The 14,907-nt window shown below is 44.7% G+C and overlaps 1 protein-coding gene across 4 annotated transcripts in view; it reads right to left on the bottom strand.

The window, feature by feature from the left end:
* Positions 1–9,169, bottom strand: part of ME2 (malic enzyme 2) — a 36,606-nt gene extending 27,437 nt beyond the window's left edge. For 3 of the 4 annotated variants that reach the window (XM_055699250.1, XM_027803590.2, XM_027803589.2), the window contains exons 1-2: positions 9,046–9,169; positions 1,596–1,720 (exon numbers count right to left, since the gene is read on the bottom strand). In XM_055699250.1, coding sequence (XP_055555225.1) covers positions 1,596–1,703 — 108 coding nt within the window. In that variant the 5' untranslated portion in view covers positions 1,704–1,720; positions 9,046–9,169. The remainder of the gene's footprint in view (positions 1–1,595; positions 1,721–9,045) is intronic. The other variant, XM_005437990.4, reaches the window with a different exon arrangement.
* Positions 9,170–14,907: the final 5,738 nt, after the last annotated feature.

Genomic DNA, 14,907 nt, shown 5'->3' on the forward strand with positions numbered 1-14,907 from the left:
TGGCAAAGCTTAGAGGGCTTGAAATAATTTCCACTGGCATGTCAAAGCGTTTCTAGCTCAGAAAAGTCTCAAGATAATCTGATCTTGACAAATCACACCAATCTACCTGACACAGCAATCTCAATTTTACTTTTGCAGTCAGCCAGTCTCTAACACAGTCCTCTCTCTGTACAGGCAACCTGCATTCACGCAGTATCAAGGCAGCTCACACTATACTATCCCACACAAGAAACATGGCTGCAGGTCTGTATTTTGTTTTCTTCCTTTCTTTTCACAACACTTAGGAGTCATGCTTGCCAAAAGACCCACTGCAGCAATTCTCCACGTAGTTACAGGCAAAACACAAGGAGATGCAGCATGCAGTTCCCAGCTTAATATCCTCCCCAGCTATTTTGAGCCCACTGCTCAACTTCTAATTTTGATAAAAAGAGAGGGACAGGGAGAAGAGAGGGGAGAAGGTTTTGCTGTGCAGAACAAAGAGCCAGCCTAGCCTTCTTCTGAAAGGCTCAGGGTTATGTGCCTGGCTTGCCACCTGGCCAATTTAACACAGAACACTTTGTGTTCTTTGTGTCTATGCATGGGGCACATGGGAAGGAGCTAAGAATACAGGGGGAGAAAAGGAGTCAGGGCCACGGGCAGAAAAGGAAGGGAAGGAAATTTACAGCGAAGAGGAAATGTAAGGCATTATAGGAAGGGAAAAAATAAAATCAAGAGAATGGGGAAAAGGAGAAAAGCTAAACATTAAAAACACAGGATAAAACTATGGAAGTCCACCTTCCATTGCTACATTGGCTCAGGAAACACCCTGTCTGAGATTTGTCACCTTTCTTGGCCGCTTTACACATCTCGGCCCAGCTACCAACAAGTCCTCATCTCATTTCTTTCTAGTTTTAGTTTACACATTAATTGTTTCAAGATTCCTGAAGGCTACTACTGCTCTGGGAAAAAAAGATATTGGGGATGGGCTTGTGGAAATAGGAAAAATTTTGTGAAGGAGTAGGGAGAAGCTGCTTTTTTAGAAGTTCCTCCCAGTGCATGGAATTAACATAACATTTCTACCTCCCAGCTAGTGCCATTCAAGGCTTATTTTTAGATGCTCTCTGTCCAACTCTCTGCACAGAAATGTTTCTTACTGATACGGCTTGGTCTCAATTCTGTCTTGCAGGAAGAAGCCAGGACTAGGACAAAGAGGCAAAGACTTTCCATAACTAGCAAGAATGAATTCAGAATTAACTTTTGCAAACTATAAGACTATCTGCTAAAGCTTTACTTCAATTCAACCAGCCCCAAAATTAAGCCAATAATCAGCAAGAACCAGTGACTCTTCATCTGGCACAAGGAAGCAGCGGTATTTATTGTGTAAACCACAGCAAACCAGGGGACGCGCAGGCTGACAGAAGCAGAAGCTGTTACTGGAAGGCCTTGTACTGTAAGTGTCCAGGTAGTAAACTTGAAATGATCACTGACTCCTCCATCTTCTGTGCCCTTTTTTTGGCTGCGGCCCAGTACATCTCCTGGAGGTAGTTTAACCCTAGAACAAGGTTCACTGGACAATTACCAGAAGATAAGATATTTGACAATCACACACTACCAACCTTGTTTGTTCGTGGGTTTAACATCAGTGGCTTGCCTTTTTCTTTTGTATGTGCACTGCGACACACCATCGCACAGGGAGTGGCAGCTACTCTTAGTCGAGAGAACATTTTTTTTTATACCGCACCTGGGAAAGAAAAAAAAGAAAATCATTCATATACAGAGACAGTGGAACCAGTGTTCATATTTGTAGGCCATCTATTGTAAAAGAAATAGGCACATGCTAGATAAAACTCTTTGTTCTAACACTGTGATAGTAACTCAGAATCACCTTGCAGCAGCCAACTGGTAGAAAAAGAAGGAAGGCTTTACAACGACGAGAGTGCATGAGCGAGTGGAGAGAAAATACAGGGACACTGATGTGAGCTAGCATTGTGCTGTGGACTGTATAGTCAACCAGCATTCACTACGTGTTGCCTTATAGCTGCACCATAAACCCAGAGCAGAACTGCCATTAGCAAATATTAACCTTCTGTGGTGACCCTGCAACTGGCACCAATGCAAATACCAAGCAGGGCAGAATGACTTGGGCTAGTGCACCAAGAAGATTTTAAGCTGAGTTGCTCCAGCAGCTTTCTGAAAATGAAATCTTGTGGCCTGAACAAGAAAAAAACTAGATTAGAATAAAACGTAGACTTAAAATGGTCAGAAATTCACTGAACTCTGGATTTCACGCTTAGATTTTTTTAAATTCCAAGCCCAAAAAAAGGCTATTTTTAGAGAGAATATAGTCTTTTCAATAACTGACATGTTTCCCTAACAAATAAAAAAAAATTGTTAGTACCATTCAAAGCTTAGTTCTTAATCTTGCCAGGTGATAACTCCTAAATCCATTTTACTCAACTATTAACTGCAAGCTCTTTGGAACAGAAATTATCATTTATCACATGCTTGTAAAACGCAGTACCACCAGTGAATGCGTACTGGACTCATCTCTAAACATTATTTCACCAACACAGAGAGACAACAGCAATGACAGCGAGACCTTACAGAGGACCATGGCCTGTATGAAGACACATTAAGATGGCAGGCCAGAAAGGTCAGATGTACACAGCTCAGATGCAGTATCATGCAGAATCCTAACACGGGGAGAAGAAAAAAACCCCAACCAACAAATCCCTTTAGCAACAGCCCTATAGAGTCAGTGGAGGAAGGCAGAGATCCGGGATCAGCACAGCAGGGAATTCCTCTCCATTGCAATTGGTGTGGATGGGGGACCCCAGCAGCCAGAGCTCCATCATCCCCTGGCCCAGCTGCAGGTTCACATCCAAGAGACATGCAAGGACAGTAAAGCAGGTATGAACCATTTTTAAGGAACGAAATGATGCATGGTTTGGATTTTTAATTTCTTCCAGATGGAATCCAAAATTAGATTAAACAACAAAATTTCATTATCTTAAATATAGCCTGAATACTTTAGAAGACCTTCTTATAATCAAATTTACATATAATCAGCTTTTAAAATGGCACACTGATCTTACAAGTTACAAGCTAAGGATTTTCTTCAAAATCTTTCCAAGCATTAAGAGAACATGCAAATATTTTTTATCAACAGTTATACCCAAGTTTCTCTTCCACCTACTGTAAAGCATAGAGGAAAGCAGCACTGTTATTCAGCAGGATCGCTTTCTCTCATTCTTTATTTGTTTGTTTAGGCCTTGCAACTGAAAAAAAATATCCACTGAAAACCCAAGTGTTTAGTTGTTTCGTGGTGAAGAACATAAATTTACTGTGTGGAGACAGGATGAATGGAAGCCTTGCCAGCACCACAAACAAATGTTGCTTTTAACATGATAATTCCTCCCTAAACCAGCTAGCAGTGGACTAAACACCGCTGGTCTGCCAGAACTCTGGGCAGCTGAAAATCAGGATCAGATAAGCAAAATTCATTTTGTGCTGCAAAACAACCAGCCTTTAGGAATGGCAAATTCACTCTTAACTGTTTTTAATTCTGTTCCTTTGCCATCATTACACAACTGTGAGTCCATCTCCTCATGCACATGAGGCTAAAAGCAATCTGTGATTACAGCGTCGCAGCAAACCTCAGCCCACATCCCATCAGTCTGGTGTTAAGGTGGCTTCAATGGGTCATGAGCAAATGCCTTAAACGTGGAATTAAAAAGTAGGCCAAACAGCACACCTCAGCCTACTCTAATGAAGTTTAAATTACTTTGTTGCAATTTATAAGCATTTAAGAACCATCAAGATTGTGGCCCAGATTTCTCCTAACTTGATCAATTAACTCTCTAATCAACTCTCTAATCAAGAGAGAGAGAAAAGGACTTTTCAGGGGTGTGATTAAAATCTTACTTTTTTCTCTTCACTATGAGAGAGAAGACCTGCTCCTCTCCTCTGAGGTGACATACTGGCACGTAAAACAATTATCTTGCTGGATGTCTTCAGATGCATAAAGGAAGTGGGAGAATCAGGCTTCATTTTTCACTCAGTCCCTCTGTTTATACGCAAGAGATATAATCCCAGTTAATTTATATCCAGCATAAAACCTGACTGGTAACTCAGTCCTGAGCTCTTCTTTCCCTGCTCTTCCAATTGGTTCCTATTTCTGTTTCATCTCCCTTCTCGCACATCTCCTCTAGATCCTTTTGTGGCAGCTTTTAAACATGTCTTAGCAAGAATCTGCCTCCAAAACTCAGTTTAATGTGGCTTACCCTGAAACCACAAAGCAAGCATCCTTCCCTATCCCCTGTCCATACTCCTCTGTAGGAGTGCCAAGAGCTCTGCCCGTGGCCCTCCATGACTCATCTACCCTTTACTCCCCGCTCTGCTGGCCACCAACTTGGCAAGAACAAGCCAGCCATCAGCTCATGTCTTTCCACTTTTGAAGTCCCAAATCCTCCTCAAGAATACATGCACAGGACAATCCAGCAACCCTTAGGATTAAAAATTAAGGCTACATCCGTACATGCCACCAGTGTCTTGATGCTTTTCACAATGAAGCTCCCAGGCTAACTCTGCTCACCCCCAAGCCGAGGCTCACGGGTGGGTTTGAGCCAGATGCAGCACTGGGGTAGCCATAAAACTCACACCAGGAGTTCGGGATTCCCGCTAACAACTTCTCAGACAGAAGATGCCACCAGACAACAAAAATATTTTAAATGCAGCACGGTACAACTGACAACAAATAACATGCCCTGGGCAGCACCGCTTCCCCTCTGGTCTCACGGGGAAGACAGAAGGGATATAAAATCTTGTGCCCAGTGGCTAGTACTTGCCAGCTCTGCTTCTGCGAAGCATTTCGAGCAGGCAACAAGGTGCAAGGAGAAGTTTGGAAAAAGGGTCCCCAAACACATACCTGGTTTCAAGGAGACTAAAGGGTTGGGTCATGCTGCTTCATGGGAAGGTTTTTAAATGGTTTATGATGGGTTTTGTAGAAGAGAGGCCAGGCTTGAGATGGTGGTGCTTTAACCATAAGAAAAAGGACAGATTATTTTGGTGGTAGAGGCTGTCAAAAGGGGAGTGTTGCAATGACATGAAAAAATACACTGCAGAACCTCAGCCCTCTGTGTCCCACAAGGAAGAATTAGGAAAAAAAGCAGAGGAATTCAAAGAAGAATGCTGAAACATGTGTCTCCATAACCAGAACAAGGATTTCTTTTCTTCTTTCAGTACCTGACAATGGTAAGGACTAAACATGACTGTTGTGCACCACTGGACTTAATCCAATACAATGGGTAATTTTTGATTTATTACCACATACATGCTGTGTCACAATTTAAGAGAATTAAATTCTTCAGCATGCCAGATGACAGCTCTCTGCTGTGCCTTATCAGGAGGCATCTGGCCAGGTCAAACTAATTACCAATACTGCACAAGTGCCCTTATCTAGGAGCAAATGTTTTGCTGCTGCAATTATGGATTTGTTAAACTGCAAAAGCTACCTTTAAGGGAAAGGTTCCTCATACTTTTAAAAGGTACAATTATGTTGTTCAGAGAGTCAGGAAGCTCAGTGTCAATTAAAGCAAGGTCTGCTTCAATTCCTGCACAGGCTGCCTGACGCATCTGTTATACCTTAAGAGCAAAGAGTATCTCTCAGTGGACAGCAACATGCGCTCCATGACTTTGCAGTCTTCCTTCACCTTGAAAGATGGCTAAAGAGAAATCTATTTCAAGTATTCCTGAAATCCTGTGTAAATGAACAGTTCCAGTCTTCCTTTCATGTACAGAAATTTCCAAGACCTGTGCATTAATAGAAACTTGTTCTTGATAAACACAAGCTGGAATTATTCATTCAAGACCACACAGGCACCACAATTTCCAATCTTTCTGGCCTCGATCAGTTTTGGTATTTTGAGTACCACTGCTCTAGGGCCAACAAACATTTTCTCTTACATTGCCATAGCAATCTATCCAGTGAGTCTGCAGTATCTCCAGGCTGCTGTGGATACACCACCACACTATCTTTTCTTCTTTTTTTTTCTAAATGAAACAAGCCTTGACACAAACCAGGCACACACTAGCTGGCTTCATCACTTCAATAATGATAAAGCAGTCTAAAATTATTACATTAGGCAAGTACCAACTATAACTGCGTCTCCCAATGAGACTTTTACTCAACAGAAAGCAGCTTTGCCTGCACCTGCCACCCTGCAGTGCATGCTTTGCAGATCAAGGGGGAAGGGGGCACTCGTATTTTACAACGGGAGCATCCCAGTGTGTACGTGTGTGGAGGAAAGAGCAGATTGATGAAGCTGGGCAATGCTGTCCTGCACAGCAACTCAGCACCTCTGATGCCCTGAGCTGACCAGACACTGTTGGAGGGAGTTAGAAGAAAATGGTGGTAATAATTTGTCAGGTTCCTTCCAGCAAAGTCCTGAGCTGCCACTTTAAAGGATATTTCTACTGTACCTTGAGATCTGCAGATTAAAAGGAACAAACATATGGGGAGGTGTTACTAATAAAATGTTTGGCGGTAGTAAGCTGGTCATTTTGGATGCAGATCTTCAAGATATTGAAACTAATTTTCTTCCCTCTTACTCTGAGGCAACTGGTTCAACAAGGAGAAAAATTAGATGCGCAGTACTTCAGTGAAGAAAGTTAATAACATGAGGCTTGAAACATCAAGCAAATAAAGCACACTTAGGCAAATTCAAAAGTGAATAACAACAGACAACCTTTGCAAAAAGAGCATGTGTTCTCTAAATTGCTTTAACTTACAATATTATAAAACTTCTTGCAGCACAACTAGAAAGTAGGACTAAATCATTTGATATTGGAGTCTTGGTTCATAAAAGTTCTTATCACACGACATCAGAGAGCTATTTTATCATACATTAATGATCTGGCCTAAACATTTTTCTGAAGTCAGTCCATTATCTTGTACTGTTGAAACTGCAGCAGCATCTACTTTGACAAGAAAATGTACTCACATTCTTGATTTTATTCCATTTGTCTGACTGGGAGGGCTACCAGTAGTAAAGGTAAGTGCATCCATCTGTGTATGTGGGACAAAGGCCTTATCCTGCAGAATCCTTAGAAAGATTGCAGAAATACACAGAAAGTCACTGTTGCTTTATTCTGCAGAACTGGTACATTCCTGTATTAGAACTGTTTTCTTCAGTTCACAAATAGGGATTTTTTTGGGATATGAGAGTGAAACAAGGATGTTCTCAATAACTGCTGCACACTTATAAAAGGGAATTCTTCCCAGAACAGCTCAGCAACAAAGACGGAGAAACAAAGCCGCATGCTAATTTAGTGCCAATCAGGTAAAGTATAAGCCTGCAAACCGCTTATAAACATCGGTGTGCACTACAATTAGGACTTAAAAAAGAAACCCACCTGCTTAAATTACAGAAGAATCTGAAAAACTACCCATACACAGTTAGTTAACAGCCCAAGTAACAGCAAAGCACTCCTTCTGTTGCAATAAAGGGGCTGCCACCAGTCGATGAACGTTCAATTAGTACTCACTCAAGCACAGTGCACTACCATGCATTGACAGCTTTGCTTAGTTTGCAGAAGAAAAAGCTTCAAATCTTGTCTGCACTCATGCTGCTGACTCGTAACGCTACCGCACAGGACTCTCAGAAGTTTTGTTCTGGGACTGTTAACACACACTTTGTCTCAAAATACACGCCCAGACTGAATTTCTACAGACCTTATCATGTCTAATAGAGCCAATATCATGTTAGGCACTGGTGGCTGCACACACACATGGATTACTTGCAGAGTTTCATATTCTCTCTGCCTCTTCCTGTTACCCACGTATGTACACAGGTGATTTCCCTTAGCTGTTCACTACTTTTTGGAATTAAGAATGCAAAGATACCAAACAATAGCTTGCCTGGCTACAAGACTGTCCTTTTTTATCAGCCCCTTATCAACAGGTTGCAAGTTTTCAGGTTTTTTCAAGAGATTCATGCCATGATACAACACACCAAGTTGCTCAGAGATGAGCACTTATCTGGTACCATTTAACATTACGGTGCAGCAAGGCCAAGGGGCACATGGGACCTGAAACAGTGGTATTTCAAACAGCCACCACCACTTCTTTTAATAGCCAAGAAGCAAAACCCAACGACCAGAGAGACTAGCTCTAAAAATACCAGGCAGCCTGGCTGTGTTTCCTCTTCCAACCCCACACCACCAGCTCTGCAACTTCCCAGCTTTCACTCTCTAGCTTTCAGGCCCATCAAAGTTCACCACAGGTTGTAAGTCATCACGGGGGCTCATCAGCCAACACCGAGGAGCTGCAGAAAGAGCTAAATGTGGGGAATTGGGGGGCAGCATCCCCCCAGGCTTGACCAGAGGAGCTGCTACCAACAATGGCGCTTGTTCTCGGCCGGTGGCAGCTGCGTTTGTCACCCATTTTGACAGCTGGTAAACACACAGCCCTGCACAGCCTGGGCAGTGCACGCCCTGTTGCCTCTGAGGCAGGACCTGAGGTATTTTCCACCTGCCGCCGGGGCCGGCCGCGCCAAGGGCAGCAGGCCAAGGGCAGCAGGCCAAGGGCAGGGGGCCGCGGCAGGCCTCCGCAACCCCGCACAGCAGGCCGAGCCTCGGGGCCTGCCGACACACAGGGGCGAGCTGCTGTTGTGCTAGGCTTCAGTCGGCCCCAGGGGACACGGAGCTCCCTCCATCCCCATTCCCCGTTCCCGGGCGGGCCTCGTGTCCCCTCACGGGAGGACGGGGCTGGCCGCACGCCCGGGCCCTCCCGGCCCCCGGTGCCGCCCCGGTCCTGCCCATCGCACGCCCTCCGGCTGCTGCTCGGTGGTACGCTCGGCCAGGGCACGAAGCGAGCGGCCTCTCCTCACCCTGGCAACACGCAGGCAGCAGGGCCGGGGGCCAGGTTTCAAAGCGGGGAGGCACTCGAGAGAGGAAAGGCTGCAAGGGTCGAGGCTCTGGAGAAAACGCCCCCAAAATGCGGGCTTGTAAGGAGACAAGAAGTCTTTCGTACGCCGATTGTAAAATTGTTATCAGAATGGGATCTACCTCCTCCTGTGGCTGCTGCCCTCTGAGTGATGCTGGCCGAGGACCCGTTTCTATTGTGCAACAGCAGCTCCCATCCGCCGAAGCTCCCTCTGCCTCGGAACCCGCCACTGAATGGAGCAAACAAGGAGGCACCGGGGAGGGACACCCCGGAGGGCGGGGTGTTCCTTATGACTGACAACCCAGCGCAGCCAATGAAAAGAAAGCCGGCTGGCCGGTCGACAGCTGGCGCGACCAATGAGCTTCCCGCTCCGCTGCTCTCCGCCCTGACGGAGGGGAAACCGGGCCGGGCATGGCCGGGCGCGGCCTGTTAAATGTTAATTAGGACAGGAGCGACAGCGAATCGGCGTGGAGAGGCGTGGCGCCGAGCCCGGCGCCTGAGGGGCGGGGCTCCCGGTAAGGGGCGGGGTGAGGGGTTGTGTGAGGGCACGGGACGTGAGGGGACTGGGCTCGTGAGGGGGCAGCAGCTGCGAGGGGACAGGGCCCGTGTGAGGGGACAGGGCCCGTGTGAGGGGACAGGGGCCGTGTGAGGGGACAGGGATGGGGGCTGTCAGGGGCCAGGGGCCGTGAGGGTGCCCACGGGCACCCAGGGTGGCAGGGCTCCTGAGGGAGCACGCTGGGGAGCAGGGCGAGGCAGTAAGGGCAAAGCGGCAGGAAGGTAGCAGAGAGGTCTTTTGGTGGCAGGGGAGCGGGGTCCCCCTGGGTATAGCTGCTTGAAGCAAGAGAGACGCTGCTTCCCAATGGCCGGGGCCACAGTGCTGGATCCCCTACATGGATCAGAGCTCCTCAAAGCATGCAGAGCCACAGCACTGAGGGGTTAACCTCTGCCTTATGTGCTGCCATACAGAGCCTGAAGGACTGGAATACCCTTCGATTAAAACAGAAGACTTGGCAGAAGATGGCGAGGCAGCTAATGCTGCAGGTCAGCAATAAAATTACCAGGTCCAGAAACGAACTGTGATGTCAAAAAGCATCACACTTCATAACATAGGGTTGTTAGTCCTAATGCTGGTCTCACCTTAATAGAAACTACACTCTTCCCCAGCTAAGCTTTCGCGGTGTTTGGAGAGGGAAGGTATAATGGTATTAAATGTGACCACTCAGCTTGTCTGAGACTTCATCCGTCTCCTCTCTAACCCAAACCCTGAGAAGTTTTCCAGTGTTGCACATTATGAGGCTGTTAATTCTCTGCTGGCACTTAACATGATATAAATTGTTAGATGTACGAATGAGCACTGTGCAGTTAAGAGAAGCAGAGTTGCTATAGTAACTGGAGCAATAACATATAAACCCTTTTAATCAAAACCTTGTCTAATCATGATTTTGAGGCCTTTCATGAAGTGCGTATTCTGCTGCTTTCCCCCCTGTCAGCATGACACTGGCGGCTTTGAAACATTTCTGAATAATGTGGTGCTGCACCTATAAACAAAGGGGATTGCTAAAATAACATGCAAGATCATGACTTTGTGACTGACTAAAAATTGAAGGCATTTAAAACTGCTAGACTTCATACCCAAATAGCATAAATCAGTATTGCAGTAAACTCATGTCATTGTATACTGGTTTGGCAGAACTGCAGGGTCTGAAACTTCCAGCAACAATTTTTAATGGGAGGGAGAGCTTTCATTTCTAGACAGCACACCCACGACTTGTGCCAGCATTTCCTCCCAGCAGCTCTGTGGTATCAGGTTCATTCCCCAATGCAGACTCACCAAACCTTTGGTTTGAGGTGGCCATGCTCCACGCCTTAACACATCGGCAGCAGCAGCTTGGAGCGATATGTCACAATACAGCACAGCCTACCGCCTGATAACACCAACTTGGCTTGTCCTAAGACAACAGGGGTGCTTTATGTCTGATCTATATGGACAGCAACCCCATGTACCGTGAGACTCTGCTTTCTCAAGCCTGTTCTTCGTCTCATGCTACTACATAGCCACCGAGTGACTGTTACATGTATGGCTAATTCATGCAACTGCCTGTGCTGTAGAAGAAGAGCAGCAGTTATTTCTTCTTCCTCCCGAGGACTTTTATCACCTTATTTGGTGATCAACACAGAAGAGTTTCTTTTGGCGTGTGCCAACAACAATGTTGTTGCTTTTTTGTTGCCATGAGAACAACTGGGGGTCCTTGGCATTCCTCAGCTTGGTAAAGCCAACTGTCATAGCTCTGCTATCTCTTGGCTGTGCAGGAGCAGCCTCAAGCAGTGTCACAGCTCACTCACTACAGGGCACGAATTCATTCAGAAATTTTTAATACAACAGGAGACTCTTTGATTGTAACATCAGATTTCCAGCATCTACAAGGCATGGAATTTTACTGGGGTTCCTCTTCAGAGGAAGACAGTGCTTTCTGCTGAAGTAAAATGCATCTCCCAAAAGTCATCCGATCACAGTTTGAAGGTATACATCAAGGTGGTTTTCTTAAATCATTTCCACTGTCCTAAACCCACGCTGTATTCCCCATTTGATTTTTCCTGCACTTTTGATCATTTGCTGTTTGTTCTGTCTCTCTTTGCTAAATCACAGAGTTGGATACTTCCTGTTTCATTTTTCTCATGATAAATAAACCTCACTGATTGTAACCGAGTCCCTCTGATAAATTAAATAAAGACCTTTGTTTCCCATCCTTGAGATAATTTTGTCTCTCCTTTCTGTAACATTTCCAGTTTTTCAAATATCTTACTAAAAGCTGCAGCACTAGAGCTGGACTCGGTGTTCTTGTTTTTTGTATCACTGATTCTTAATGTAATTTTTTTTTAAAAAAATCACTTCTTTGTTCTACTCTGCTAGATCCAGGGCTCTTTTCCTTCCCTCCATAGTGCTGCCTCAACACCTACACCATCAGTCCCATAAATACACTGGTAATGTAGCTATGTATAAACAGCTACAGAACAAATAATTATTTAAGCAGTCATGTTAGTTTTTATCTCCCTCCAGTCTCAGAAATGTTGACAGTACAGACTAGCAGACAAAACATCTCTCACAAAGAAATTTTCTGCAGCTTGATAAAAACTGGCATTTTCACCTTCTACTCCTTATTTCTTTTAAAAAGTGCTCAGTGTTAACTGTATGGTTAGACTAATCCTCATAGAGCGATGACCCTTCTGACTCTTCTCATTTACATTATGAGACTATAGCAGAAATGAGGCGGTAAAGATGATCGTTACCTCAAGGCAGGTTTTGTGAAGAAAAATAGTATCTTTTATTAGACCAATTCCACTAAAAGATACTACTTCTCTCTGCAAACCTTGCCTTTTTCAACAACAATTAGCAGAGCAACAGCACTGCTAATTACCTTTACACTGTTTCCATTATTTTAATTCTAATTCTGTAGAAGTAATTTTGTTCTCTCTTAAAGTTATTCTGCTTAAAATTTCTCATGTAATGTTTTTGCAATCGAATGTGTCCACAGTATTCTCTGGCTCCGAGACCAGCTCACATGACAACAGCCCACATCCACACTATTAAAGTGTTTTACCATCCAAACCAACATTCACATGCAGACTGTATTTTGGGAATAGTGCACTAATTCCCACACTGCCTCCAGCAACTGATTGGGAAAATGCTAGCTGGCCTGATCCAGAACTATGTCTGGGATTGTGCTAATGATTTAGCAGTATAGATGACAAAGCTCCAGCTCCTGGGGACCTTTTGTGGTGCTGTTAAATCTTTCTTGATTAGGGATGATGTTGCTTAAACATATATCCATACATGTCTGTAAGTCTTCCCAGTGAGGGAGCTCTGGCCTGTATGGGTACCAGTCCCTCCTCTCCCTAGTTCTGATGAATACCTTTGTCAGTGACTCATATCACTATTATTGTAGATGAACAGGTCTGTCACTTCCTGCTTTTTAATTTGTATTTTACTTTCTCTGCTTTTGATCTGGAACCTCTTTCTAGGCTGATGACCCGTTTGAACTCAGATCATCAGTTGCTTCGACTCTGCTGAGCTCCTGAATGGCCGGGGACATGGTGACAAACCCTGAGATGGTCTAACCAGGTAGCGTTTCATCTTGCATTTCTGCCTTTTTCTCTGCTTCCTTCCATTTTCAGTTTCTTCAGTCCACTTTCAACACTGCATCACACAACTTATCCTGACCAATGACCATCTCTTCCCTCCTCATTTTTCTCCATTAATAAAGCAGGTAGAAGATACAGTTGCAGTTTGCACAGACTGACCTGTACTGGATGTAATCTGGCCACCATAGAATCACAGAATTGTTTGGGTTGGAAAAGACCTTTGAGATCACAAAGTCCAACCATTAACCCGGCACTGTCAAGCCCACCACTAACCCATGGCCCTAAGCGCCATATCTACATGTCTTTTAAATCCCTTCTGGGCTGGTGACTCCACCATCTCCCTGGGCAGCCTGTGCCAGTGCCTGACCACCCTTTTGGTGAAGACCTTTTTCCTAATATCCAATCTAAACCTCCCCTGGCACAACTTGAGGCCGTTTCTTCTTGTCCTGTTGCTTTACCTCTTTGTCTTCTTTTTGTGTGATTAGCCGGGAAGGGGTTGAGGACTAACGTAATCCTCACAGATATTCCATACTTGCAGCTCTGTGGTGAATACAGCAAGGAAGGAGAAAGTGCAGCTTTGTTGGCAGAATTGTGCTGGTGGTGGGTCCTACTCCGTCCAGCACGGCAATGTCGTTCAGGGGTTTTATCTATACACGTCCCTGAGCAATGTAATCGTATCAGCTCAAGCGTGCAGCATCAACTCAGGGCTTTGAGACTGTTAATTCAAGCACAAAGTAGAACAAGTACAAAGGGGAAGGACTGCCCTCTTCTGATTGCTCAGTATATACCAAGCTGGGATTGTCATGCCTTTATTTGACCAAAGCGGGTATAAAAAGCACCAAAAACTTTACACTCACTCTGAGTTTAGAAGTCCTGAAGTGCCACTGACTTCAGTTAAGGTGGAAAGAGGTGCTACTCAGACATCTCAGGGGAGAGTCTAACTCCATCAGTAACGGTCTGGTAATCTTGTATCTGTGTTTAAGATCTGGAAATCAGCATACAGTACTTTTCTGTCTCACTCTCATCTAATACAGTGTGTGTGTGTGTGCTGCAGAATGAGGATGGACCTTGCAGGGACTCATCAGAGCCAGTGGTGAGGCTTGAAAGTTAAAAGATGAGTCCCATCAGCACAGGCACACTTGATGACTCTTGCTTCCGCTTTTAATTGATGAACACCATGCTCTCATCTTGGGCTTACAGGCAATTACACTGGTGTCTCAGGCTTGAAACTCTCTCTAATGAGAACAGCGTGTTTTTGACTCCATATGGCAGTGACAGACAAAAATTACAGAGAAACCTGCAAAAAAAAGTCCATTAACCTTCATAGGTCTCCAGATTGCACTGTCCTGAGAAATGGCTTTTGCTTTTGGAGCTACTTGTTTGCCCGCTGAAGACTGCTGAAGGCAAAGCAATCCCTGGGACTCTGCTAAAGCAGTGTTACAGCTGCTGACCCGCAGTGTTACGTCTATGCCCTGCTTGGACTCCTTTGCGTTTTAATTCATCTGACGTGCTCTCACTGGCCACATGTTGCTAGTTGAATCATAAAATGTAACTCTTCCTGCAGGAGAAGGTTGATACTAAAAACATGATCAAAGAGAAACAATTACATGATGAGTTTTTATATCTTGTACAAACAATAAAAGCCATAAATCCTTTACATCGATTGTGCATCGTATCACTTTCCAGAATATGCAGACAACTGGATTTGGAACAGTGTCAGCTGTCTTAGTCATGAGATATGAGATAGTTATGAGCCAGCTACAAACCCCCTGCTATAAAGTGAGCTTTGGCACCTATTCAGAAGCTTTTCTGTAGTTCAAATGACAGAGAACCTAACTCCATCA

The sequence above is a fragment of the Falco cherrug genome, chromosome Z (assembly GCF_023634085.1).
Source record: "Falco cherrug isolate bFalChe1 chromosome Z, bFalChe1.pri, whole genome shotgun sequence".
Taxonomy (NCBI): domain Eukaryota; kingdom Metazoa; phylum Chordata; class Aves; order Falconiformes; family Falconidae; genus Falco; species Falco cherrug.